Source organism: Nilaparvata lugens, chromosome 1 (genome assembly GCF_014356525.2).
Source record: "Nilaparvata lugens isolate BPH chromosome 1, ASM1435652v1, whole genome shotgun sequence".
In the NCBI taxonomy this organism is placed as follows: domain Eukaryota; kingdom Metazoa; phylum Arthropoda; class Insecta; order Hemiptera; family Delphacidae; genus Nilaparvata; species Nilaparvata lugens.
Window position 1 is genome coordinate 44,259,389 of NC_052504.1, and position 27,361 is coordinate 44,286,749.

General features: G+C 33.6%; 2 protein-coding genes across 3 annotated transcripts in view; one reads left to right on the forward strand and one right to left on the reverse strand.

Moving 5' to 3' along the window:
* LOC111060756 overlaps nucleotides 1–27,361 on the reverse strand; it is a 35,572-nt gene continuing 8,211 nt past the window's right edge. Inside the window, exons 1-5 of one of the 2 annotated variants that reach the window (XM_022348430.2) lie at nucleotides 9,141–9,934; nucleotides 8,161–8,302; nucleotides 5,598–5,786; nucleotides 4,855–4,963; nucleotides 1–417 (exon numbers count right to left, since the gene is read on the reverse strand). In XM_022348430.2, the coding sequence (XP_022204122.1) occupies nucleotides 205–417; nucleotides 4,855–4,963; nucleotides 5,598–5,786; nucleotides 8,161–8,302; nucleotides 9,141–9,318 (831 nt within the window). In that variant the 5' untranslated portion in view covers nucleotides 9,319–9,934 and the 3' untranslated portion in view covers nucleotides 1–204. Of the gene's footprint in view, nucleotides 418–4,854; nucleotides 4,964–5,597; nucleotides 5,787–8,160; nucleotides 8,303–9,140; nucleotides 9,935–27,361 lie in introns of those variants that run through there. The other variant, XM_039434622.1, reaches the window with a different exon arrangement.
* LOC111053006 (zinc finger protein 431) lies at nucleotides 9,935–25,489 on the forward strand. The gene is made up of 5 exons (XM_039434637.1): nucleotides 9,935–10,300; nucleotides 16,165–16,269; nucleotides 20,976–21,104; nucleotides 22,102–22,162; nucleotides 24,328–25,489. The coding sequence occupies exons 2-5, from the start codon at nucleotides 16,174–16,176 to the stop codon at nucleotides 24,855–24,857; spliced, it is 816 nt and encodes a 271-aa protein (XP_039290571.1). The 5' UTR covers nucleotides 9,935–10,300; nucleotides 16,165–16,173; the 3' UTR covers nucleotides 24,858–25,489.

A 27,361-nucleotide genomic window follows, 5' to 3' on the forward strand; every position in this document is an offset into this window, starting at 1 on the left:
AACTTTTGTAATGTTTTCCTTTAATAAATGTATTGTCTATTCTATAACAAGATACATAATATGAACAAATGCTTCAAGATTTAATTAATTCAAATATTGCACAATATTCGATGAATATGGAATTCTTTCTCGATGAACACATAATCGTCGTTTTGATTAATCCAAATACATATAACTGAGGATCTTGTACAACTAATTTATATTTTAATGACCAGGTCTGTAATGAAGTAGCCAATTCAGAACCTCTGAGATTCCCATGCTTCCTAGTATTTCATTCATATGTTCCACAACTAAGTTTGAAATAGTATCACAGACTACGCGTTCATTCTTTGTGAAGTAGGCCAACAGTTGGCTGTTGAGAAGTTCCTCAACTTCGGCATCAGATTTGCCACTCACTTTCAGACCAGTTGCTTTTGCCTGTGAAAAGGAAACTCAATTTCAATTGATTTGACTCACTGGGCGCCATTTAAGCGGGACAGGGGAGTCTAGGACCCCCAAGGATTAGATAAATGATGAAAATGCGAGGCTATCTACTGGAAACATTAAAATCCATTGATAATTTACTTTTTTTTTAAGCCGTAGTTATTCCTTTTTAAAGTATCAACGACGTAGCTAAATAGTCTTGAGAGTACGACCAACACTTAGAGTGAGTACAATTAGTGAGTTATTAGCAAGAATTGAAACTTGAAAATCAGCAAGTTATTGCAATGTGCCACAGTAAAAGCAAACGGAAGAGCAAAATCTACTGTCAAATTATCATTGTAAAATAAAAATCAAGATGTTTCCATGATTCTCACCAAATCAATATAAGCCTAACTGTATACGTTAACTATAAAAATGTGTACTTTTGGGCAAATCTGTATTATTTTTCATGAATACTCAATATGATGGTTTCTCGATCCATTCCGAGCTGCAATGTATTAACACACTTTTTTCTAGGTATTTCACAAGAAATGCAGTCAAATATTCAAGTAAATAATCAAATTCTTTTATTTACTGACTGTAGTACTTTTGACCATCTTGCGATCATTTTCAATCATGATCGCGAGACGTTCGAAAGTACGTCAGTAAGTAAAATAATGTTGTAAATGTGCTTTTGCATTAACACTTTATTAATTAAAATTTCACAACATGGAACAAGATAAAAATAAAATACTACATCAATTTGAAACGTTCATCATAAAACTGTAACTAGTTATTTACTTGTGAACGTTCGTTGCTAAAACAGTAACCTTGGCAACCGTGTTCACATGATTAGTATCCATGAAGGGCTTGCCTACATTACTATCCCCCCCTTAGGGATGTTGGTCTCCAATATCCAGATTTTCTTGATAAGGTGGTAGCGATTAATGTGTACAACCTTTGGTTTGGTTCTTCATTCAGTTTCTTAATCCTGTACACAATTATTATCCTCTTCACGATGTAGTACGGAACTTCCCTTGCTCTTTCTAATTTAGAGCAAACATTTTCTTAAATTGCCATATTCAATTCTTGCAAATAACAAACCTTGTTATTAGGGTTCCTTGAACCTTGTGGGCTCCATCGCGACCCCACCAACTATGTCTCAAACCTCTAAATCGAACAATACTCTGCTCAGCCAAACCTCAGGGTAGGCACACTTCCTCCCTGCCAGACAGCCATGCTTCTGCAGTTCCGGACAACTGTGCTTCCTCTCAGCTACATGCTGAGGACTGACGAGTACCATTCGAGCTAGTGACACCCTCACTTGCAACTTATTTTCTTACACATGACAGCGATTTACGCTCAGTTGTCGCTCGATTGGCAAATCGCTCGGTTGTCCAGCCTCGTACACATGACAGCGATTCATGAGCGGTTTGCGCTCGGTTATGATAAATAATTACTAGGTACAACATCTATGTACTCAATCTTAATATCTTAATCTATGTACTTAATCACTATATTACTATTAAACATATATTACTGCTCTGATCGAAACCGCTCGGTTGACTGAAGACATGTGTACGCTCTCATGCCTGCTCTAGTATATCGAGCCGCCCGGCAACCGAGCGGTTGTAGTCTGAGACTACAACCGCCGCGATTCGCCGGCGACTACTAAAACCGAGCGATGCATGTGTACGGCACCATGTGTTTCGCGCGACAACCGAACGTAAATCGCTGTCATGTGAACAGGCTCTAATGCATGTCGTAACCTGCACACCCTAGGCAGTTACCTGTACCCACACCCTATGTGTGACTTCCTTGAGGCACCAAACAATGTTGCTTCAGACGGTCTGTTGCTTCCAACTATTTATCTCTGATATTCTAGATCGAGAGATAGAAATACCTTTCTTATCGTGGCATTGTCATTGAATAACTTTTAATATTTAAAACCATTTTACAACCAGTCAGATCATCCTCAATTCATCTATTTGATTGAAATCATTCTTCATCAGAAAGGAATTTAAATTCATAAAATTCTTAAATCAGTCAGACCAGGTTACAATAACCTAACATTGACTTCAATCGCTTGTATCTCTTGTAAGCCTCTCCACGTGATCAGATTCCCCTGTGAGTAAATCACTATAACTTTTGACACACTGAGTGCAGGTTGCACAACAGCCGGTTAAGTTTTAACCGTGATTAATTCCACGAGAACCAATCTGAGAAGCCGTATCTTCAAAAACGCATTCTCTTATTGGTTCTCGTGGAATTAATCACGGTTAAAATTTAACCAGCTGTTGTGCAACCGGACCTGAAAATGTTATACATAAATCTCAGAGCCAACGTAAAAGGCTCATCAAAGTCCATAGCAAACCAATGGCCATAATTCTTCTAAACGTCATCCAGCATCTTTTCTTTTTCCCATCAACACTACTAACATAAACAATCTCAAGCAATTTGAAAATTTTCCTCGATTTCCTGTGGCAAATTTTGTCCCATATTAGATACAAATTCTAGCATAACTTCTTTGATCGAATTTACCCACTCGATGAGTGCTTCCATCTCCATTTTTAATTTTTCTCTTGTTTTCATGCAAAACTTTTTTTGTGTAACAAACTTTTAGCACAATTTTTTAAAATGATTCTTTCTCACTTCCGACTCCAATGTTGTAAATGTGCTTTTGTATTAACACTTCATTCATTAGAGCTTTACAATATTAAACAAAATGAAAATAAAATACTACATCAATTTGAAACGTTCATCATAGAACTGTAAGGCTAGGGCCACACGAGCGCATAAAGTGCGTCCGTTGCAACCTACTTTTTGACGTCAGTTGTAGGAATACATAGAAGTGAATTGGTGACAACACACGAGGTACGTGCGTACCAAGTAACGGAAGTCGTAACGGACGGTGATTTTTGAACCGCGCAGAAATGCTACAACGCACGTCGAGACATGCAAAAGTTATTGCTTCGTCTGGTTCAATTGCGTAAAGCCAACTCAACGCTTGTGTGGTGTCATTGGCGACAGCCGCAAAAAGTAAGTTGCAACCGACGCACTATGTGCGCTCGTGTGGCCCTAGCCTAACTAGTTATTTACTTGTGAACGTTCGTTACTAAAACAGCCACCTTGGCAACCGTGTTCACATGATTAGTATCCATGAAGGGCTTGCCTACATCAATAATTTGATTATTTACTTAAATATTCGACTGCATGTCGTTTGAAATACATAGAAAAAAGTGTGTGAATATTCAACGATATCAATCAATAACTACTTGTTTATAATGAATAATATTCTCATATTAAAACTTGAAATAAGAAAAATGATGCATATAATTACATTTTAAAATGTAATATTTCTGGAGAACAAAAACTTGGACTCTCTTTCCTTAGAAGCTGTATCATATCCCCCCTATAACTCTGGCCTTACCCCTCTCCCTAACACTTTAGTGAAATGGCGCCCCTGTTGACTCATAACAGCTTCAATAGATTGCATATTTCTAGATACAACTGGGAATATTCCATTCAATTGCTAACAGGGATAGACAACTTTCCGGCCCATGAGAAATAGGAATAGAATAATTTATTCAAGTCAATAATAGATTGTGACATTTTTACATAAATTTCAAGATTTATTTAGAGGATCGTGATATTAAAAGATAACTCTGAACTGAACCTATTGAGGATAGAGAATTCAAATAAAATTCAAATCCTAGAAATATCTATCCTTGTAAATGAATTTTATTAATCGCTGAAACGAGATCGTGAATATCGAAAATTGAACATTATTGTTAGAAAACATTTTTTTGAATTAGTTGATTCTTTGTTTCGAATAAGATGTTTTGGTTGATGACCAAATGTAAATGTAATATAAGTAAATGTTTAACTTGATACACTACGATAGCTACTTAATACAAGGTTATACCATAAAAACATAACAAATTAATGTGTTTTCAAAAAGTAGCAAAGAAGTTTGTTAGCGAAGTCTCATGAAATGAATTATTGATCTGGTTAGAATAGCATACAACCACCCAAAATCTTGGTTTTTATCCAAAAAAGTTAATTTGACTATGTAAAACAGTTCATTATAAACACAATAATTATAGCTGAATTCATGATTTTACATAATAAGTGATCAATTGAAGAAGAATTAACTAGTTTTTCTTATTTCGATAAAAATCAGTGCGGCATAGAATAATTTGATTTTCCCTACAGTGGATGACAGAGTGTTTTTAAATACTGTTAGTATATAATCAGCAAAATTTTTACTGAACTTTCAATCCTTTTTCATTATCTCATAAGTATGAGAAACAGTTTATTGTGCACTGTTTGGTAGATGATGGTGATGGAGGACGAGGTGTGAACAATTATTTGAGGTGGTAGACACCAAAATCAACTCTCTTCATGCGTAATGATTATTCTGTATTCACAAAAATATGAAGCAATACTTACTGTTATTTTTTCCAATGTGTAATCAATGTTGAGTTTTTTCAGTTGGACTTTCCCTCTTTTCAATGTAGCATAAGCCTTTCCCCAAGTAACAAGGTTTGTCATGTAGACCCTGAAAATAATGAAGATTTGAAACAATCTTATTTCCCTGAAATCGAATTAAATATGAAATACAATTCAGCTGGTTGGATATCAAAGGAGCTTCAAATGGCATGAGAAAGCGTATCATCTCAGATTAAAAATTATGGAATATGGATTCTTTAAATTGTCTATTATTCCATGCATGAGTTGTTTCGCAGCCTTCAAACTTGTGTAACTTTGAATTAGATGAAAATAAATTAACAAATTATTATTATAATTCAAAAGCATTGAAACGGATACATTCAACAGGTTTTGTTGAATATAAGGCATAATGCTCCTGAAAATTTTTATTTTAGAAACTTATCCATTTTCAATTGGAGACAGCTGTGTGTTCCACAAAAATCTATAAAGTTTTCAAATAGAGATGTAAAGCGGAAATAATTTCCAATGTTAATAAATGGAGGTGAGATTTGGATTTATCCCTCAGACAAGAATGACTGAGAAGAGGAGAACTGCATCACAGAGGAAGAACTGTACTCTACAGAAATTTATTTTCACAATCGAATATTGAGGATCCTGCATAATAGATTTCATAAATCAATTATAATCATTGAAAATCTCAACAATTCTGTCTTGTGATGTCTTAAATTATATTGTCAACTCACCTGACTTTTCCTTTTCCTTTAACATTTCTTCCCAAGACGGTCCCGCTCAGTTCGTATTGCGCATGATACTCCATTTCAGGGAAGGTCATATTGAAAGCTTCAGTCATGTGGAAGATACTATTCTGTATCTTGTTAACTTTGAACGAGCTGGTTTTATAAATCTCCAGGTTCTTCAAAGTCAATTTCACACTGTGGAATAAGTTCTGAATTAATCAATTTCCTATGATACACATATTTATAACACATTTTTGAATCCATAGAGAAATTCTGAGTACATCCTGAAGAATAGATCTATAAATCCTTGAAAATCAGAAACCACGTGAAAAATAGTTATTAACAGGTATTGAACATTTACATGCATGTTCACCATGCAAACACACAATGCTAGTCATGCATGTTTTATCATCAGCTAGAGGCTTCTAACATTAAAAAACATAGAATAGATAACTGAAAAATTACAAATTATAATGATAGAAAAATAATTCAACTTAGAAACGAGCAGCGAAGAAAAAAAACAAAAATCGGAGATACAAAAACCTAACCTTGAATGAAAGGCTCGAAGCCTTTCCCTGTGATGACAGAACAATGTATGACAACACGTGTATCATGCATATATTGGGCGTTCTACCGTTAGTGACTAGCCTAAGGGTACACTAATGTATTTCGGTGTGACTGGAGATTAAGCTAGCAGTTAACGTGAGTAGGCCTACTCGTTTGTTCAAGATGTATAATACCGCATTACTTTTCTTCCACCACTCCAATCCACGAACCAGTCATCAATGTGATGATAATAATAATGTAGGAAATATTCCATTTTGAGAGTTACTATCCCACACATGATTTTAAAATGTGTTTAAAATGTTATTAATTGAAGTAACAAACTCACCAAAATAAGCATTTAGTCATTGAAAAGTCAAATAATAATGTTGTGCGAAAAAGTAAGTTGTAAAACGAAAATAAACAGAAGTTTATGATGTGAGTTGGGAGAGTCTTATTTTGAGATAAGTAAGATATCCTACATTTTGGGGGCTTCCCCGAGATTGAATTGAATGGGAAGTGTTTTGTGAAAAATTGAAGTTAAGATATTTTTCACAATATGTCATACTTAGCAAGATCAAAAAAATGCGATTTAGTAAAAATAACTTAATATCAATCTTCCTATCAACCCAAGAGTGGTACAAATAAGTCGATTGATTACCGAATCAGAAGGCTACGACGAAGAGTTTACCAAGAATCTGTTGGAGAGAGTAAAGACAGATAGAGAAAATGATGAGATACAAGCGATTGGAGTCAATGATCTTTTATCCTGGTTTGACTGATTTAAAAATTTTAAAACAATATTTTATTAATTTGAATTTCTTTGTCTGATTAATGAAGAATGATTTCAAACAAATAGACAAACTGAGAATTTATGCCTCGATGCAATAATGGAATAAATTGAGAATGATCTGGCAGGGAGGAAGTGTGTCTGTCCTGAAGCATAGCTGAGCGGAGTATTGTTGGATTTAGAGGTTTGATAAAACGTTGGTGGGGACGCGATGGAGCCCACAAGGTTGAGAATCAAATGCTGCTATATCTGATTGTTCACGTTTCATTGGAAATCCGAAGAATCCAAATTGTTTGTTTTATTTATTGAAGGTGAATGTGTGGCTTTAGGGCAAGCCAACTCATCAGAATGGCCGAATTGAAGGAAATATTTCATTTTAAGAGTTAACATCCCACACATGATTTTAACATGTGTTTAAAATGTTATTAATTGAAGAAACAAACTCACCAAAATAAGCATTCAGTCATTGAAATGGGCTGAAATAATAATGTTGTGCGAAAAATTAAGTTGTAAAACGATAATAAACAGAAGTTTATGAAGTGAGTTGGGAGAGTCTTATTTTAAAATATAAGATATCCTACAATAATAACAGTTTTCTTCACTTTCAGAAGCCGAGAAAACATGGACCTGCCCTACTCCAGACTGTCGAAAGCACATGAATGCTACTACTTACGAAATCTAAAATTTTCAACAGACTGCCGCTTTGTGTTCGTGAGTTGGAGTAGGCCTATAGGAATTTCTCTAGGCTGTCACGTGAAAAAAACTATCAACTACCCTCTGTATTCGTAGAGAGAAGATAAAATCAGTGGACTTGTGGCACAGTTTGAGACTGTTTCATTGTTAGGGTGGCAGTGCATCTACAGAGCCACATAAAAATAAATATTAAGCAGCTATCTCCAGTTGATTGTGTTTTCAACTTTGACAAAGTCTGTTTGGCGACTGCCGGTTGTGGACGGAATATAGGCTACGGATTTACTTGAGAGAGAAATCCACATTTTACACGAACTACATCAATGAATCGGATGAGTTGAGAATGAGTTCCAAGATTGAAATGGAGAATTGATATTGAATTAAAGTAGTAGGGAACACGATAGGATATTGAGAACCGCAAGGAAAATTATTTTTTTTAATGATACACATCGTTTTCAAAAACATGATAGACACAAGTTATTTTTAATGTTGATTGCAATATATGAACATTATTATCTTAGAAGTTTTGAACACCTCAATATTTACCTAACATTATCATCTTCAATTGTAGTGGTGGGTAACTGGGGTATGGTAACAGGTTCATGCTCTTGTAAGAACTTCTTGATGTTATTTATGAAAGCCAATATAATACTGTCTACAAGACCCTTCAATTCAGTTTCCTCAACACCTGAAAGCAAATTAATGATCAATTACTAATTATTAATATCTTTTCAAGGTACAAATAATCAATTATCAAATAAAATATGCATGGATTAACTTGAAAGCATTGGGTATTGTTATCATAATATTGAAGCCCTTGTCAGGGAAGGACTAATCAGACATGTAGATTGATGTGATATTATAATATATTTTCTAGCAGATATATTTTGAGTTGTGCACTTTGTTGAATGCATTACATTATTTAAACAATTGAAAAATATAAAGCATAAATTCAAAATGTACTTATGATTAGAACAAAACTGTATGAAGGCCTATAACTTTTCTTAAATATTTCTTCAAATTATATATTCTTTTAACATATTCTACTTGTTTTGTGATTGTACGTTGAAGTCTTTTTGAAACTGTAACCTATTTTTCTATATTTCCATGAAACTATTTGTATTCAATTGTGTGGTGTAGGCCTATTTAAGAAGGAAACAAAATGGGGTTATCTGTTGTCTCTATAAATAAATAGAATTTTAATCTGAGGGATATAGGATTTTGAAAACCCTGTAAGTGTATAACCTGCGCAGTGGTAGCCTGTTAACTTATATGCTATGATTTTATAAAATACAATACGTCTCCACACAATAGCGTTAGTTATGGAAGTCATAATTTTTTTTCTGAAAGCAAAACCGTTAGCCTAATAATATTCTACTATGCTATTATTCAAATAAATAGAGTGAGCAATTACAACCCAAAGAAAATACTCAAGTCCTTGAAAGCTGATTCATTATTAAAGAACGATTAATAATAATAAAAGATAGTTTGTTAAAAACTATATCAAGATTTCTAGGATTGCTTACCAGTATTTTTCTCATCTTTTTCTCTAGATGTTGAAGGTCTTACTTCTTCGGAATGACATTCTGAATCCTCATCAGGCCTATCGTCCCTCTTTTTACGCCTAAATCTATCTTTAATTCTCTTCCAATTGTTAGGTAGAATACTACCTTCCAACTTGAAAGATTTTAAAAAATTGAACATGACAAAAAGCGGGTAGACAAATAATTTAAGTCAGAAAGATATTGGAATGAAGATTTTGGTTTTGAGGTTAATAAATTGTAAATGAATGACACCTATGGATCAAGCTAAAGTTTACAATACGAGTATTTATTAATTTAAAGAATTTAAGTCAATTATTTACTGATTGTTGGAAGGTAATTCATGTCCTGATAAATTAGGGTTAGGCTAGTTTTATTGATTTTATCTGATAGATAAAATTTCTTATCAGAGCAAGTTAGTTCTTGAAAATGCATGACTGATTTATTAAACTCCAATATTCTGGAAACATGAATATTAGACTATGATATACACAGAAAGGTACTTTACATAGTGTTTTGCAAGTAAGCCTATGCTTACACTACAAATTTATATAAACTTGGAATTATTAAAAACATTGTAAACGCCAAACACCAAAAGACAGTCAATTGTCTAGAAATGAAGATTGATGTAGGTCCTGGGCCAAGAATTGCAGCACAAATTGAAGATAAGAAGGATTAATTCAAGTGTTTATGTTTACATGATGAATTCATGTTGAGGTTGAGTGATGTTTGGTTTGGAGTTTGGACTTGAATGAACTGTTGCTTGTCGTCTGTTGTATGTTGATTGGTTGATAGAACAGCAATCAGCTGTTTGAATTTTATCGAATTGAAAAGAACAAGGAATTCATGGAAAACTTTCACAGCCACCTTGTTTGAAAACAATATTGGAACAAGATTGAATAAAATGTAGCCTGATTATTAATACCTTGAACAAATTTTAATGAAAAAACCGTCATATTATTCCGGAGGATTTCGTGATTCCCGTGAACTTCGGGTGATTGGCATTTTTTCGGGGAAAATTTGGGGTAGTTTTGTCCCTATTGCCATTGGCGACACTGATCATGACTTTATACGGCAGAATTTTGAATTTGAAATAGTAAACAGAAAACAGTGGAAGACACAGAGAAGCTCCCATCAAAGTCAAAGTAAGTAATTTATTATTCTTCAGTTGTAAAACTGTGTTCTGTGTTTCTACTTATTATTTTTCAAGCATCAATATTGATTTCATATTTTACCGTGCAGTTTATACTTTGATCCATCCTTATAATAATTTTAAACATGATCTTTTGTCATTTGGAGGTTAGGTTTAAATTTTCTTATCAACACAGGATGAATTATAAAATTAGATCGCCACAACTGGCATAACGTTTGTAATGTTATCAACTACTAATGTTATATTTACAGTAGAACTTATTATTGATTTGCAAGAAAGATTTACAATACTGGTACAAAACTATTGAGAAATCATAAGCAATAAGTTGAGCTTTAAAAGTAGGCCTATGCGTATGGGTTATACGGAGTGAGTCATACTGTAAGTCATGAGTCACCCTTCAATAACTTTGAGACAGTTGTAGATATAATACTGTAACTTTCAGTATTTAGTTATTGGTCGAATACTCACAGAATTTAGTCGCTGGTCAAATCACAGGCCAGCTATAGAGTTTCTGCACTGAAATTCTTCAACAAGCTTCCTCCTTGTGTGAAACAGTTTGATGAGGCCGCCTTCAAGAGAGCCGTCAGGAAGCTACTTACTTACTTCTTACTATGTCCTGCTACTTACTTACTTCTTAATCGTCATTGTCCCTGAACGGGGTTAAAATAGAATTCAACTCCTATTCTATTCTAATGTAAATAAATTTACATTTACATATGAATGATGGGATTTGATTTTTTTTAAAGCGGTCACTGTTTTATCTGTCATCAATAGTTGTGTTATGTATATTGAAATCGAATTCTATGACGACATCGAATCCAAAAATGTGGGTAACGGAGGTAGCAGAAGGTATTACTCTACCTTTTGACGTACAACTGAAATTAAACCCCTCATAGGGCGTTACTTGGGAATGGTAACTCAAATATTTTAAATATAAACCCCAATGTGTGGTACATCATTTTAAATACCTTTAAAAAAGAAAGACAATGCATCAATAAAAATGTTTTATTATACATGTATCAAATATGGCTGCTGATTGAAATTTATTGTAGGATATTATTCTTTAAATCAATATCCTGATACAAATTCTTGGTAAACTCTTTGTTGTAGCCTTCTGATTCCGTAATCAATTTACTTATTTGTACTATTCTCAGGTTAATATTCAACTCTTCTGCTGTTTTCAGCAAGTCACACTTCTTTGACCTATATATATATATATGCATTCATAGGCCAAAGCTAGAAAAAACATAATTTTACACTTAGTATGTTAAATACTAATAATATGACATTTTTCACACAAAACTTTCCGGTGATCTAACCCGTTCAATATAATCCAATCCCGGACGGGCCCCCAAAATTTAGGATATTATTCTTTGAATAAATATCCTGATACAAATCAATAAAATTTTTATCAATTCCATACATTCACATTTTTCATTTTCTTAATCTACCTATTCATTGAGCTTTTCTCGTAGAAACTAACTTGTTTATTTTATTAACGATGTTGCTTTTTGAATTAATCACATGACTACTTTCATATGATGATATTATATCATACGTCAAAATAGAATTACCATCGCTAAAATCTCATATCTTACACTATATTAATAAGTATTGAAACGTGAAACAACACTTTTTTGAATGGATAACGGAATACATTGAAGGAACCTGTTATTTATTTAGTAATCTGTTTACTACTTATTACATTCCATTTTAAAAGATGTTCAATTATGCCCTCCTCTCGTTTGACAGTGTGCCAGTCTGTCATAAAATGATGACACCGCATTAATTAATTACTGGAGATGGTTTGTGCTGTTTTGTCAATTTTATTTCGTAACTCATTGATATTTTGCAGCTTACTATTGTAAACAATACTTTCTAAGTGGCTCCATAGAATGCAATCCAATGCTATCAAGTCGGGTGATCTCGATTGCCCATCATCTTCCAAGAAAAACATTGGCATTCCCGAATGCCATAAAGAGGTGGGGCACCATCTTGTTGATACCAAATTTCAAATTCAAATTTATTCCACACTCATAAATACATATACGTACATGAATCAAACAAAGCTCAACATGACAATACAATACAACCAAAGTGTAATAATAATAAACGGTAAGTGAAAAAACCACTGGCATAAGATGACTCTTGTTCGCCAGTGGGAGTAGGAGATGAAATTATAATACGCTTAACCTGATTTAAATTGATTTAGCACAGAAGCAAATATTTTTACAGAATAGTAAATTCTTAAACGAGGAATCGAAACAGAATTCACAACAAAAAAATTAAAAATTCTCTCGAGTATCTTAATATACTATATAACTATGGTACTCTCTTATTCATATAGTGATCCATAAATACAGTGTAAACAGGGTATATAGAACGCATTTCATGGTAAATGGGAAGAGGGAAAATCATAATATTCTTACAAAAACAAAAAATTCACAAAATATTAAATTGAAAATAAAAATTCTGGCAAATCGTAATTCCCATACGAAAAAAATATTCAAATTGGAATAAAAATTCTGGCAAATCGTAATACTTCTACGAAGAAAAAAAAACACAAAATATATTGGAAAAAAAATCTTGGCAAATCGCAATTCCTATACGAAAAAATCACAAAATATTCAAATCAAAATAAAAATTCTGGCAAATCCAATCTCTTATGTTATTAGGGACAGTTTTGATACATGGAAATTCAATGAGATCTGAAGGTAATTTATTGATTATTTTTGGTGCTATATAAATAGGCCTAAGCTGCTTACGGATGATTGTCAGATCTGAGTCATAACATTTATATTTATTTATATTGTATCTGGTTCGTTGATGTTCATTATTTATTTTAAAAAATATATTTTTGTTACTCTGAAAGTATTTAAAGACGTTCAATACATACAGCTGGCGGATTGTCATCACTTTAATTTCATTGAAGGCTTGAATAGAAGGGTATATCATGGGTCTATTTAGTATTGTTTTTATAATCATTTTTTGTATTACAAATAGAGCTAATAGATGAGTGTTGAATGCTCCCCCCCCAAACCACTAATCCATATTGCAGAAGTGGGGGACATTGCAGAAATGTTGTGGAGGTGGGGGCCAACAATTTATTGAATTTTTGGAATAATATCTGGCTCAAGCAATCTTTCGTACAAATCTGCGTTTGATTTTTTTTATAAAAATGGGTTCTACCAATCGACTACTAACAATACATGCCCATTCATTTGACTGGATACTGAGTATGAGCTTTAGTATACCAGCGTGGACTTTCATCAGACCAATACCGACAATTATGACGATTTAACATTGCCATTCAATAAGAATGTGCCATTCAATATCGTTAATAAACCAGGACGTGCAAGAATATTGTTCATCACAGTTTTGCAGAACTCAAGCCTTCGATCAAAGTTATCTTCACCCTGATGTATTTTAAATGGCTTGAAGTGTGCATCTTTTAATTCCCGAATCATTGAACTTTGGCTTATGTCATAATCTCGTGCAATTTTACGAGTCGAACAATTAGGATCCTCAATAACTTTTTGTATAGTTTGTAAAGATTTACTTGTCTCTGTCATTACTTTAAAAACTAAAATTTCAATCAGCCACCATTTTGGATACAAGTATCATAGAACATTTTTTATTGATTCCATCTTTCTTGTTTTAAGAAGGACTTTAAAATGACGTACCACACAATGGGTGTTTACATTTAGAATAGTATTTGAGTTACGACCCCTAAGTCAGCCCCTTATGAGGGGTTGAAGCTCAGTTGAACGTCAAAAGGTAGAGTATTTTACCAATAGCTTATCCTGAAAGTTACAGTATTATATCTACTGTACAACAGTCTCAAACTTATTAATGGATTCCCATACATAGGCCTATGACTCTATAAGTTAGTAGACAGAATCAATGTTGTCTACTAACGTTGTATATGACTCACTCTGTATATAAAAAATCATTAAGCTAGGTACACACTTATTTCTTATTCATTTCTTTGTGTTGCTCATCTATTTGTTGTGATATTATGAATCAGGCAAGTACAAGTAGTATTATAAGGTACTCATTAACCTTACTGCCGCACAAACCGTTGCTTAAAAATAATATCTACCTTACTTAATTCTGTCCAACTGATAATTCTTAAATAACTTTACATTTTAAATAAATAAATTTTTTATTAACTCAAGAATTTGGTTCAAACGTAGAGTATTGTCAATAAAAAGATTAAAAAATAATAATAGTTACATATTGTTAGACATAGAACAATATTAATCAATTAACTATTTTCAGTTACAGTCCTAAGTTATTGTTTACTTAATTTCAGTTCAGTCTTACAGTTTTAGAAACATCACATTTTTATTAAATCTCTAGTCAAGATCAACAGTTGGGTGTCACAAAACAAAGTCAACAGCTAAAATAATATTGTAAACAGACAATACAGACAGAAAACAAAACACAGCAAACAGGAAACATACATTCAGAAAACATCCATATCACAGTTCAAATCAAGAATCACAGCCTACATGTCAAACTCAGTTTCATTCAAGAACTCAGCAATAGAGTAGAAAGATTTCTTCTCAAACTACCTTTGAAGTCTACACTTATATTCATTGAAAGGAGCTATTCTTACATAAAGAGGTAAACTATTATATAATTTTATACCACCCACAAGCCAGTGGTCTTGTGTCTTTTTCAGTCTACACCGAGGGACATTAATAATATGACTAGATCTTACATTAAAGCTGTGCAAAGAACCACGTTCATCATAGTTTGATATGTATTAGTATATTCTTAACATGTATTAGAACAGTTAATATGTACAGGCTATAAACAGTCAATAATTTGAATTGGATATAAAGAGGCTGACAAGATTCTCTGGGACTTTTAACATAGCTCTAAGAGCTCGCTTTTGACACAAAAGTATATTTTTTACTGAGGGAGCATGACCCCATAGTTTAAGGCCATATTCTATATGGCATTGAAACAGAGCCAAGTACACAGTTCTCAATTTATCCACAGGAATTGTGTCTCTAAGTTTCCGGAGATCATAAGTGACTCTAGACAGTTTAGCACAAACACCGTCCACATGGGATTTCCAGTCCAGTCGCGCGTCTAGATGGATCCCAATAAGTTTCTCTTCTCTGTGTTTCCATACAGTCCGACATTTATTAGAAGAATTTGTTATAAGTTCACCATATGAAGATGTTTTAGCCTCAATTATTCTCTTCTTGTACAGCTTTTTCAAAGGAACATAAGCTTGTCCTGCCTGTGGAGAACCAGTAACCTTGAAGATGCTGAAGAGGAAAAGAATACGTTCTTTAATGGCTCAAAGTTCAGCAGTGAACCATACACTCTTTCTAGCCAAATTTTTCTGTCTCTTCCTGAGAGGACAACAACATTCAAATTTATTCTTAATGTGTTGAATGAATGGGTGAATTGCCATAGATGATACAGATCCCATTACAGCTACCCAATCAGTTTGAAGAAGTTCATTGTAGAATAAATTCAAGTTTGTTTGATTATATTGTCTTGTAGTAATAGTTTCATCTTCACATATCTTCTCGCTCCTAGGTAGATTGATTTCCATTACAATAGAAACATGATCAGCAATGCAAAGATCCTTTACCTCAACATTGTAGTGAAATCAAATGCCCCCTTTTAAAACATACAGTACTCATTTGTTAAGAATCTAAATTACACTAGAATATCCTACATCTCGATAAATTAGTCATCGTTTGGTTTCAGGCTTTCAGCAGGTTTTTACATTTGGAAGATTTGGTTCATGCTTTATAAAAATGTATTCTTATATTCACATTTTCCACTTCTAAATAACATTTTTATTTTGTTATTGATATTAATTTTCAGAATAATTCAATGGAAACTAATAATTGCGCTGATGAATTACAGCCAATTGCAGAATGTTTTATCAAACAAGAAATCAAACAAGAACCGACTTCACCAGAGTTGCAGGTGAATATAAAATATTCTATTCAACTACCTTTCACATTAGGCCAAATGCTAGTTTCTTATGTTGAATGATAATACTGCTTTTTGTAAAATAGGTCAGCATGAATTATGTTTTGGTATTTGTCAATTTTGTGATTAATTTATTATCTGTAAAAATTTCTCTCTCGCTGCAATTGCTTGTACAGTAGGCTAACTATGAGAAATTTCCTTAAAATTCAATTTCAATACCATGATGTCCATAAATTATATTCCATTCTTATTCATTCTGCTCTATGATGGAAAAATGGCTACATAATCATAAATATTTTCAAATGTCAGAGAAATGCCTTTTTTATTAGTGAGCTGAGGTGTTCACATACGGCTAGACACACACCAGTTAGTCAAGACAAGAATAGTAACGTTTAGTCACAATACTTCACATTGTTGCTTATGACGCACGCAACTCACACTGATTAGTCATTCAATTGGACATGATAATTTCGTCGTCTGTTGATAACGGAAGATGCCAATGCATGTATGATAGTGAGACAGAATTATGTTCAGCTGTTGAACTATTTGCAATCAATCAGCTTATCTCACAAGAAATATTATCTAGAATTTTAACATAGCTACCTCTATGTCATAGCTACCATAAATCTGTCTCACTATCATACACGCATTGGCATCTTCCGTTATCAACAGACGACGAAATTATCATGTCTAGTTGAATGACTAATCAGTATGAGTTGCATCATAAGCAACAATGTGAAGTATTGTGACTAAACGTTACTATTCTTGTCTTGACTAACTGGTGTATGTCTAGCCGTATGTGGACACCTCAGCTCACTAATAAAAAAGGCATTTCTCTGACATTTGAAAATATTTATGATTATGTAGCCATTTTTCCATCATAGAACAGAATGAATAAGAATGGAATATAATTAGTGGACATCCATATGGTATTGAAATTGAATTTTAATTCCACCTCATGTATAGTATTAGAGGTGGCTATGATTTTAATCGACTTGATCAAAATATCTGATTTGTTGACATGGCCAACGATATGATTTTATTCAAGATCCATTTTTTTTTTCATTTATATTAACAAATACTGTAGCAAACCTGGTATATTCCAAATTAGAGTAACTTATATCATAATTTTCAAAGTTAATCATTATTTTACAGTTTTAAGTGATTAGTGAGTGTTATTTTGTTATTGAATTTGGTTTGTAAACAATCTAAATTAGAACTTTTCTGTTTTCAAATGTTTGGACTGAAAATTGGACCTACTTTTTGGACTATTTATAGTGTATAAACCAAAATTCGGGGAAGAAACAGTTTTGGGCTGTGCCTGTTAGTCCTTCCCCAATCATTTTAAAAATTGTATTCTGTTTATCAATCAATCAATAAATAAATATATACTATGCTTTTATTCTTCTAATCTTTTGTACTCCGGAGCGAAGCTCGGTGCCCCGATATTGCGTATGATATTTGGAATTGACACAGACTGCCCTTTATGCGCTGACTAATATACAACATATTAATTTACAACTTTAATATCAACTCGCTTCCTTTAACGTGTGTCTGCCTGTCTATTATCTGTCTGTTAATGTAATGTATGTGTTGCTTTGACCTTGGTTGGAAATTAAATTTTGATTCTGAATCACCGATACGAAGAAACCTAGCTCGGGATTTGGCTAAGTTATTCTAGACTTTAAACAGCTGGAGTCAGAAAATTGCTTTCCGAAACGGGGCGTAGTCGCAGTCAACATTTAAATTCAACTTCGGAAAACTAGAAAACTAGCTATCTAGTTTCAGCTATTCATCAAGGAGAAACGTTTCCAATTTATTACAGAAATGAGATAATTATGATTATCATGAAAACTGTGACTACGCTCTGTTTCGAAAAGCCAGTTTTCTAACTCCAGCTGTTTAAAGTCTATAGTCTGTATAAAATGAGTACAGAGACTTGTAGAAAATATCAGTGTTGCTGAATAATTGTGCGAAATTTCAATCTTTATATCCAAGCCCACATGACTGGATAATATATTCAATTCGACAACACAGTCGAACCAGAGATGCCAAATTGATTATATCCAGTCATATGGACTTGCTTGAAAAGATTGAAATTTCGCACAATTTGGCAACCCGGATATTTTCTCCAAGTCTCAACTCATTTTATACTAGTAGTTCTGTGAACAGTAGACCTCACGCAGTATTCTCATCCACAAGTAGTATTTGATTGAAACTATAGACCTTATGGAAATACAGCAAAACACTGGCTTCTCCACACATCTGTATAATCACTTTTCAGCTGATTTATGATGAATATTTATTGTATAGTCTGATTTTAACTCTAATATTGGCGTATGAAGTAGGCTCCTTTTTCCTTTTATATTATCCTTGAAATGTAGAATTTTCAAAAACCTTGTATATACGTCGACGTGCAATTAAAAAAGGAACATACCTGTCAAATTTTATGAAAATCTATTACCGCGTTTCGCCTTAAATGCGCAACATATAAACATTCAAACATTTAAACATTAAGAGAAATTCCAAACCGTCGACTTGAATCTTAGACCTCACTTCGCTCGGTCAACAAACTATAGAACTAAATCCCGAGCTCGGAAACCGGCCCATAAAGTTCTATACATTCACATAGGCCTACAAGGTTGGTGAAAATTATAAAAAAAGCTTACCTAATATTTCTTTTCCAAAGATAATTTGACAGCGGGCTTCATTGGGAATCCTATTCGAATCGAAAAAACTATTTTTCTGTATCTTCAAAATTTTAGTCTGCCATCTTGGTTCTGCCACATTGAATCAAACTTTTTTTAGTGGGATAGTTTTAATACAAGATTTAAAAACAAAATTTCAAGAGTAAATGAATGGTGAAAATCGCACATCAATATATCAAACCTTTTCAAAGATGTCACATTCAAAGACACTAATGAATGAACCCTGTGGGTTGGGGGAGTCGGCTTTGAGTCGAACAACGTACTCAAGAATTTGTTGAAAACCAGAATACACCCACAGTATCCCTGCTTGTCATAGGAGGCGACTAAAAGGCTCAAGTCTTTCCAAAGCCTTTCTCCCAAAGCCCTTCTTCTCCTTGCACACCAGGTGCACTCCTATGGTATTTAGCCTTGCCTACTCATGCGGGGCTCTGTCTGGGTCGATTCCACTTCCCTAGCTGTTCATGGGAACCACAAAAAATAAAATAACCAATCCCCAAGGCAACTCCACAAATTGCCTTGCCTACAAATTTTTCAAGATCTGCCCTTTCAGGGCAGGTTCCTCAATCTGAAATTGATGCATCAGGAACACAGGAGGTTCCGTTGCACTCTTATATAGAGGCTATTAACATTAAAAATGTTTCTACTGATCCCGACATGGATGATGTAAGCTCTATCACACCATCCCAACTGGAGAGGAAGGATGAGCTTCTCAGAAGTCCAGGAAAGCAAGAATCTGCAGGAATGCCCAAGGATGCAATAGAGCAACCGAGCAGTTTACGGGTGGAGAAACCAAACCTCACCACTGCTCAAAGAAGGACTTTGCCATTCAGGCAAAACGTCTTGGGAGAGGTGAGACTTTTGACCCTGCAAAGTTTCGGTGGGGCAAAAAGAAAAACCCAATCGACCAGAGATGGGTGAAACTCCCCAGGCTCAAAAGTGAGTCAAGAGGCTGAGTCGAGGGTGGCCAGGCGCCCTAGTGGCAACTTGGCGACCCCTCCCTCAGTGGAAGGACCTACAAAAGAGGCCAGGAGTGAAACTCGAGTAGATCACGAGGACCAATCAGTCGGAAGAGACTGCCAAGCATTTCACACTGGATTGCGCGAGACTATGGGCAAGGAGAAGAGAAGGGCTCTGTTTGGCTGCAAGCAACCAGGTGAGGAATGGGATGTTAGTGTAGGCAAAAACTCCTGCATCTTGTAAAGGACACAGATATTGGTTTTACTTGGGACACACAATAAGCTCCGGTTGACGTGTGGGGTTCTTTGAACCTTTGGATCCTTAAATCCGTCCCTTCAAACATAGCATAACATACTAATGAATAATACAGTAATGGAATAAATGAGAACATTGAAAATATGACAGATCAAAGTATTAGGTTCAAAATTATTTTGTTCAAATTGTTAAATATGTGAGTAGGAGTTGCAATTAGTTTTCACTAACACTTGATTTTCAATGTAGTTAGGCTATTCATTTATTTCATTTTTGTATGGTTAGTATCTTCAAATGTGAAGATCATTGAAATGGTTTGAGATATAGATGTGCGTGTTTCGCCATTAATTTTCTCTTGAAATTCTGTATCGAAATCATGTATCACATGACTGCGTTCCCATTTGAAAAAATTAAGTTGGATTCAAATTGATGGATTCGAAATGAAGTTAAATTCATATGACGAATCCAAGATGGCGGACAAGAGTCTTGAAGCGTCAGAAAAGTAGTTTTTTTTTAATTCAAATAGTATCCCCATGAAACCTACTGTAAAATTATTTTGTAAAAGACATATTAAGCTGTTTCCATAATAATCATCACCAACTGTACAATTACAAGTTGCGGATTTCGAAGATCAATACAATAATTGTTCATAAGCGAGTTCCCCAACACAGGGGTTCTCTACTTTATAGGACGATTTTGTGAACATAATACAAGGATACACTATTATACTGATAACTAACTGTAAATATAAAACTGTTCTAATACTTCATTAATTATTTTCAGAATAATGAGGTAGATCGTGATGAGGAAGTGAATATGAATCGTCTGTTATACACCACCGTTGTGACAGAAGCTGGTGCTCATGCGACACACGAGCAACATACTGGAAAACATCCCTCGTCTTCCATACAAGTAAAAATTCCCTAATATTTGCATAAACTTCTTAGGCTATTTCATGTTTTTGGGGAATTAGGCTATCTGGAATAACTTGAGAACTTGTCAAATAAAATATTTCTATTCGCATGGCTTGGTTCTAATAATGCTTAATATTCATATCTAAATAAATAGAGAAATTTTAAATAATATAATTTATTGCTTTGAAGATCGAAGCATCGATTTACTGTTTACTGTCAGTCGCCAATTACAATATTGCTGAGATGGAGCTGCAACTTGTGGAATAATTCATTTTGTAATATAATTTCAAAATTGATTTGAATAGGATTTTGTTTTAATTTTTTAAAGGATTAACAATGATATAGACTACATTATGCACAACTAACTCAATAACGTGTCTTGGCTTAAAAAATAATCGGACTGAATATTCATGGAATAATTGAATCACTGAAAATCAACATAATAAACTCAAAACTCAATCTCAAACTTGTGAGGATTTGAGAGCTTACTATAATCAATAAAAAATTTGAGACTCACGAGTACTTTTGACGACATTTATTGGATTAGTAGGGAGGTGGCCTTTTACCACTGAGAGCTGAAGGATTTTATTTAGTCTTCAACTGAACATTCCTGTATGAGATGAGCTGTAAAAATTAGTAAAGCAGTGAAGATTTAGACTAAAAGCTTGTTATCTTCATTCAATATACCAAATTGAATTCTTACAATGTTGCATCTCAAACTTTTGTCAAAATGACTAAACTCATTATACTAAGTGACATCACAATGTTAGTAGAAAAAAGTTTATAGGTCTATCACTGTTTGTGATCGACCATGAACTTTATTTCTTGAACATGCTCGTAAGTTTTTGTAGAAATGATGTTCCATTCTTAAACGTTTTTGAATGATTGAAAAGATTAAATTTAAATTTGAAAAAAATAAAATTCGGCAGCTCATGAATGTATTTTAATTTATTTTCTTCATCCAGTATTTCTTATGTTATTGTATATTTTTCCAGAATGAGTTGTTGGCTCAACCAGGTTCAAGTGTCTGGTCCTCGAACGATGTTTCACCTATTGGTAAGTGCAGGTCTATTCTATTCAATATTTCTGTAAAGACAAGCGCTACTCTTCACTCGAGTACTGTAGGGAGCTACACTTGAGGCTATCAGCATTACTCATAAAAAATCTGGTGTGGTAAACTCACACAACTTTCCTTGCTCATTAAACTATAAGCCTCATTCTTAAACGAGAATGATTTAGGGGAATAACATAATAACGATTGGCGGCAACATATTTGAAAATACGATCAGACTTCTGTATATGTGTATAATTGTTTTCAGAGTACTTTTTCCTTTGTGTAAATTGTGAAATTCGATGATATTTTTTAAAAGTCGTCAAAACAGCTGTTCTACAGATGAAATATCTCGACTATGATTGTGTTCTTTTATGAACTGCTCTACCTACCTACCTCATGCACGAAAAGGAGGCTACAAAGTCCATTTCTCAAGGATGAGGTGGACCCCCCATTAGTTTCCCAGAAAGGAGACTCATTCCAGTTAATAGAGCTGATAAATAACTATACAGAGTATGAATTTGAAAAAAATCAGTCAAGTCGTTTTTGAGAAAATCGTGAAAACTTGGTTTTTTAGTGATTATCCGCCATTTTTCTCAATAATATTACGGAGCTCCTGAGATTTTCTTAGAAATGAGACTCATGTCAGTTGATAGGGCTTATAAATAGCTATCCATGGTATGAATTTGAAGAAAATCGTTAAAGCCGTTTTCGAGAAAACCGTGAAAAACATGATTTTTCAGTGATTATCCGCCATTTTTCTCAATAATATTACGGAGCTCCTGAAATTCTCCCAGAAATGAGACTCATGTCAGTTGATATGGCTTATAAATAGCTATCAAGGGTACAAATTTGAAGAAAATCGTTAGAGCCGTTTTCGAGAAAACCGTGAAAAGCATGGTTTTTTAGTAATTATCCGCCATTTTTTCCGCCATCTTGAATTGAATTTCTTATTGTCGGATCCTCATGTTATAAGGACCTTAAGTTTAAAATTTCAAGTCAATCGGTTAATTAGGAATGGAGTTATCGTGTTCACATACACACACACACATATATATCTATATATATATATATATATATATATATATATAATATATATATATATATATATATATATATATACAGACCAACACCCAAAAATGATGTTTTTGGACTCAGGGGACCTTGAAACGTATAGAAAACTTGAAATTAGGGTACCTTAATTTTTTTTGGAAAGCAATACTTTCCTGTAATAGGGCAAGGAAAGTAAAAAACAGCAATGCTGCCCATGAAGCCAATGCTAACAATTTGAACTGAATCTCACCAAAGTTCTTAATATTTAAGAGTGCCTGGAAAAGAATTATCAGTGGTTTCAATAGATGTTGTTCCTACTATCTGATTTTCGTAACAATCACTTATTGTTTCTCATCTACAATGGTTCTCATAGATTATTACAGACGTGGAAATACCATACTAAACCATCATTTAATCATCATTGAATAATAATGATAAATACTCTCCTGAGTTTTGTTCTGAGTGGTTTTTTTTAAGGTTTCCAATATGGTATATATACAAGACGTGAGCTTCCAAATATTTTTTTGCTATGTTAATTAAATTTTGAGATTACACTGGAATTCATTGATATTTCTCTTCATCACGTTCGATAAACTGTTCTCTAATAGCTTTTCTTCAATCTTCTTACGTTGATTAATTTGCTTTGCTTCTCCAATCGTGAAAAATATGTAGAATACTTTTAGATTGTATAGAAATAATCGATGCGAATAAGTAATCATAAATGGTCCTTTTCCCAGATACTGAAGTTCATGTCCCAATCGTGCCTGATTTAATTTTTTGCGAAAGGAAATCTAAAAGCAAAGGACAAGAAGAAATAGGTGAAGAAACATCACAAGCATTGTGGTCACTACTCCCAATATAAACTCAAAATAAAAAAGACGTAAATATGATAGGAAGATGGAAGTTATTGATTCAAGTGACACGAGTAAGCCTTCTTCGGATTTTGATCCCAGTTCAGTTGTTGTACGAGATCTGCAAATAAATACCTCTCCAAATATGGGTGATAGCTCAACTGTTGTTCCCATTAGCGGAGTTGTTGTCTTGGATGGCCCTTTAAAAATTGCTGTTGATCCACATGATTACAAATCAAAAGATGATCCGATTTCTATCGTTACAGATAATTCGAATTTGAAAGAAAACCCTCGTCCGACCACTGTCCAGCTAGATCAGCCCAGACCAGTTCAGTCAAGCGACTCCAAGCCCAGCCTCTCAGAGCAGCCTCTCAGATGTTCTCAGTGTAGCTATGAAACTGTGAAACGCCATTTCTTGGAGATACATAATCAAAGACATTCTGGTAAGAGGTTTTTAGATTGTGATGAGTGTGAATTCAAAACTTCAATCGAAGAAAATCTTGTTGCACATATGACAACAAAACATGTCAAAAAAGAGCGTTACAATTGTAAGCGTTGTGATACAATTCTCAGCACAGTTGAAAAGTATGCTTACCATTTGTTTCGTCATAAAGGAAATACTATTTTTAAGTGTAGTGTCTGTAATATCCTTTTCACTAATGAAAGGTTTTTGGATAGACACAAAACATTAAGACATAGTCCGCTATATTTCAAGTGTAGATTTTGTGATTTTTGCTCAGCTACATCGACAAACCTTAGGGATCATGTCAGGAATGAACATGAGCAGTCTATGTAAAATGTTTTGGTAGGCTACACTTACTTACACTTGTGGCATCATGTGGCTACACTCTTGTTACTTTTGATTTATGATGGAATCGTTTGCAGAAAAACTAATGTTTGCATAATATGCCAGCTTCTAAAGTTTCTCCAGCAGAATTCATTTTTCAATGGATCACAGAAGTAAGCATGGGGCTCATATAATAGAATGATACCATGCTGTAGTAATATAATTATCATGATATAAAATAATCACACATGCTTGCATAATACGGGAATTTATCAATTTTATTTAGATGGAGAAGACAAATTCACTTTAGAATATATTCTATTATATATAATCAATTATGAATATCAACTTGGAAGTATTTTATTCAAATAAATATATATTTTATTTGGTTGACGAAACCCAAGATTTTTTTTTATTTTGAAAAAGAGCAATGATTATTATTTAGTTTATCATCAAATGGCTCTGTATTATTGTACTATATATATATAATAGATATTAAGCATTCTGGGATAATCAATAAGATGAAAAATTATTGTTACTTGTTGGTTGAAAAAAATATATAGAAATTCATTTGTTTTTGAAGAATATTGTAGATTTGATATTATTTTATGTTGAATAAAGCTTATTTCATTTAATTTTTGTTAAAGTGTGTAAGTTGGCAATTCTATTCATCTATCCACCTAAATTTCCAGTAATTTAATTTTAATTGTTTTTTTTTCAATTAGTAGAGATACAGATTAGGATCACTCAAAGTATTTCGCTTTTCTAAAAAAATAATGTTCTTGATAAAATATAGTATAGTAAAGTTCTTAATAGTATAACTAGTAGTTCTGTGAACAGTAGACCTCGCGCAGTTTTGAACCGCAGCCTCTTTTTATACTGTCCATCAGAGTAAACCCTGTCTGTATGTCGTGTCGGCGAGATATCGGTGTGAAAACGGCTAATGGCTGTTGGGGTTGGTGTATCAAAAATGCTGACATCAAAAAGCTAATCTCCTTCAAGACATACTGGCAACAGGACAGCCCAAGTTCGAAGCAGAGAAAGTTCGAGAGACAATACTATGTTATTTTAGTTATTAATTGCATGCGTCATTGCATGCAATCAATAGTTCATCTATTTATTTATTCACAATGGAGACAACCGGTTTCCCCAAATATATGTCTCCTTAACAATAAAAATTTTACAGATACAAACGTATATAATATGTTTGTTCGTGATAATACGAACTTATGCAATAATAAATAATACAAACAAAAAAAAAAAATACCACCTAATTCAAAAATGAAAAATACAAAGATTTCAAATACTTATGAAGAAAGTAATAATAAAACAAATTGAGAATTTAAAATTCCAAAACTTATAAAATTAAAGAATATAATAACAAATAATGAACAAAAAATTTATCAATAGAATGAATAACATTTTTAACTGAACGACGTCCCAAACCATATGCACATCCACACTGATACACCTATTTATTTGATCAGATCATGCTTACACAAGATTTAATCACACATTACATCATAAGGCTTTCCAGAATTTAGCGCGAGAAAACCAGAAGACATCTAGGCGCCCAGACAAGCTGTTATAAATTAAAAATAGAAAGAAAAATAAATATCTCAGTACCCTTTTTGAATTATTTAATCACAACATGTTTCAACATTGATGCCATTTTCAAGTGATCAGTTATCATTTTCAGTGTTATTAATAATTATTCTTTGCATCCTATTTAATAGTGCATAAAACTGCATGCAATGAGGCATTCAATTCATAGTCTACACTGCTGATTTTTACCAAGTTACATTGAGATATTGAATTGCATTCGTCATGGCATGCGATTTATAATCAACTCGACAGCTGATTTGTGATGAATAATTGACCGAGCGAAGTGAGGTCTAAGATTCAAGTCGACGGTTTGGCATTTCTCTTAATGTTTATATGTTGCGCATTTACGGCGAAACGCGGTGATAGATTTTCATGAAATTTGACAGGTAGGCCTATGTTCGTTTATTAATTGCGCATCGACGTATGTACAAGGTTTTTGGAAATTTTGCATTCCAAGGATAATATAAAAGGAAAAAGGAGCCTCCTTCATACGCCAATATTAGAGTAAAAATCAGACTATATCATTATTCATCATAAATCAGCTGACAAGTGATTACACAGATTGTGTGGAGAAGCCAGTCTATTGCTGTATTTCCATGAGGTCTATAGTTTCAATCAGGTACTTGTGGATGAGAATACTGCGTGAGGTCTACTAATCACAGAACTACTAGTTCTATAGTCTGATTTTTAATCTAATATTGGAGTATGAAGGAGGCTCCTTTTTCCTTTTATATTATCCTTGAAATGCGAAATTTTCAAAAACCTTCGCTCGGTCAATAAAGTTCATGATTGAATTCATCAAAACTTGTAATGCTTACTGTTCAGTAAGTTGATGACATAGCGGATTGCTAGTTGGCACTCTGGAGAGTGGAGGTTCTAAAGCGTTGTTGTTGCACAGTTCAGACGCC

What these genes read in the sequence shown, in the direction of transcription:
- LOC111053006 (XM_039434637.1), top strand. Translation starts at nt 16,174, where the DNA reads ATGGAAACTAATAATTGCGCTGATGAATTACAGCCAATTGCAGAATGT. An exon ending in CGACTTCACCAGAGTTGCAG is followed by an intron (nt 16,270 to 20,975) that starts GTGAATATAAAA and finishes AATTATTTTCAG; the next exon opens with AATAATGAGGTAGATCGTGA. An exon ending in GAACGATGTTTCACCTATTG is followed by an intron (nt 22,163 to 24,327) that starts GTAAGTGCAGGT and finishes CTATCGTTACAG; the next exon opens with ATAATTCGAATTTGAAAGAA.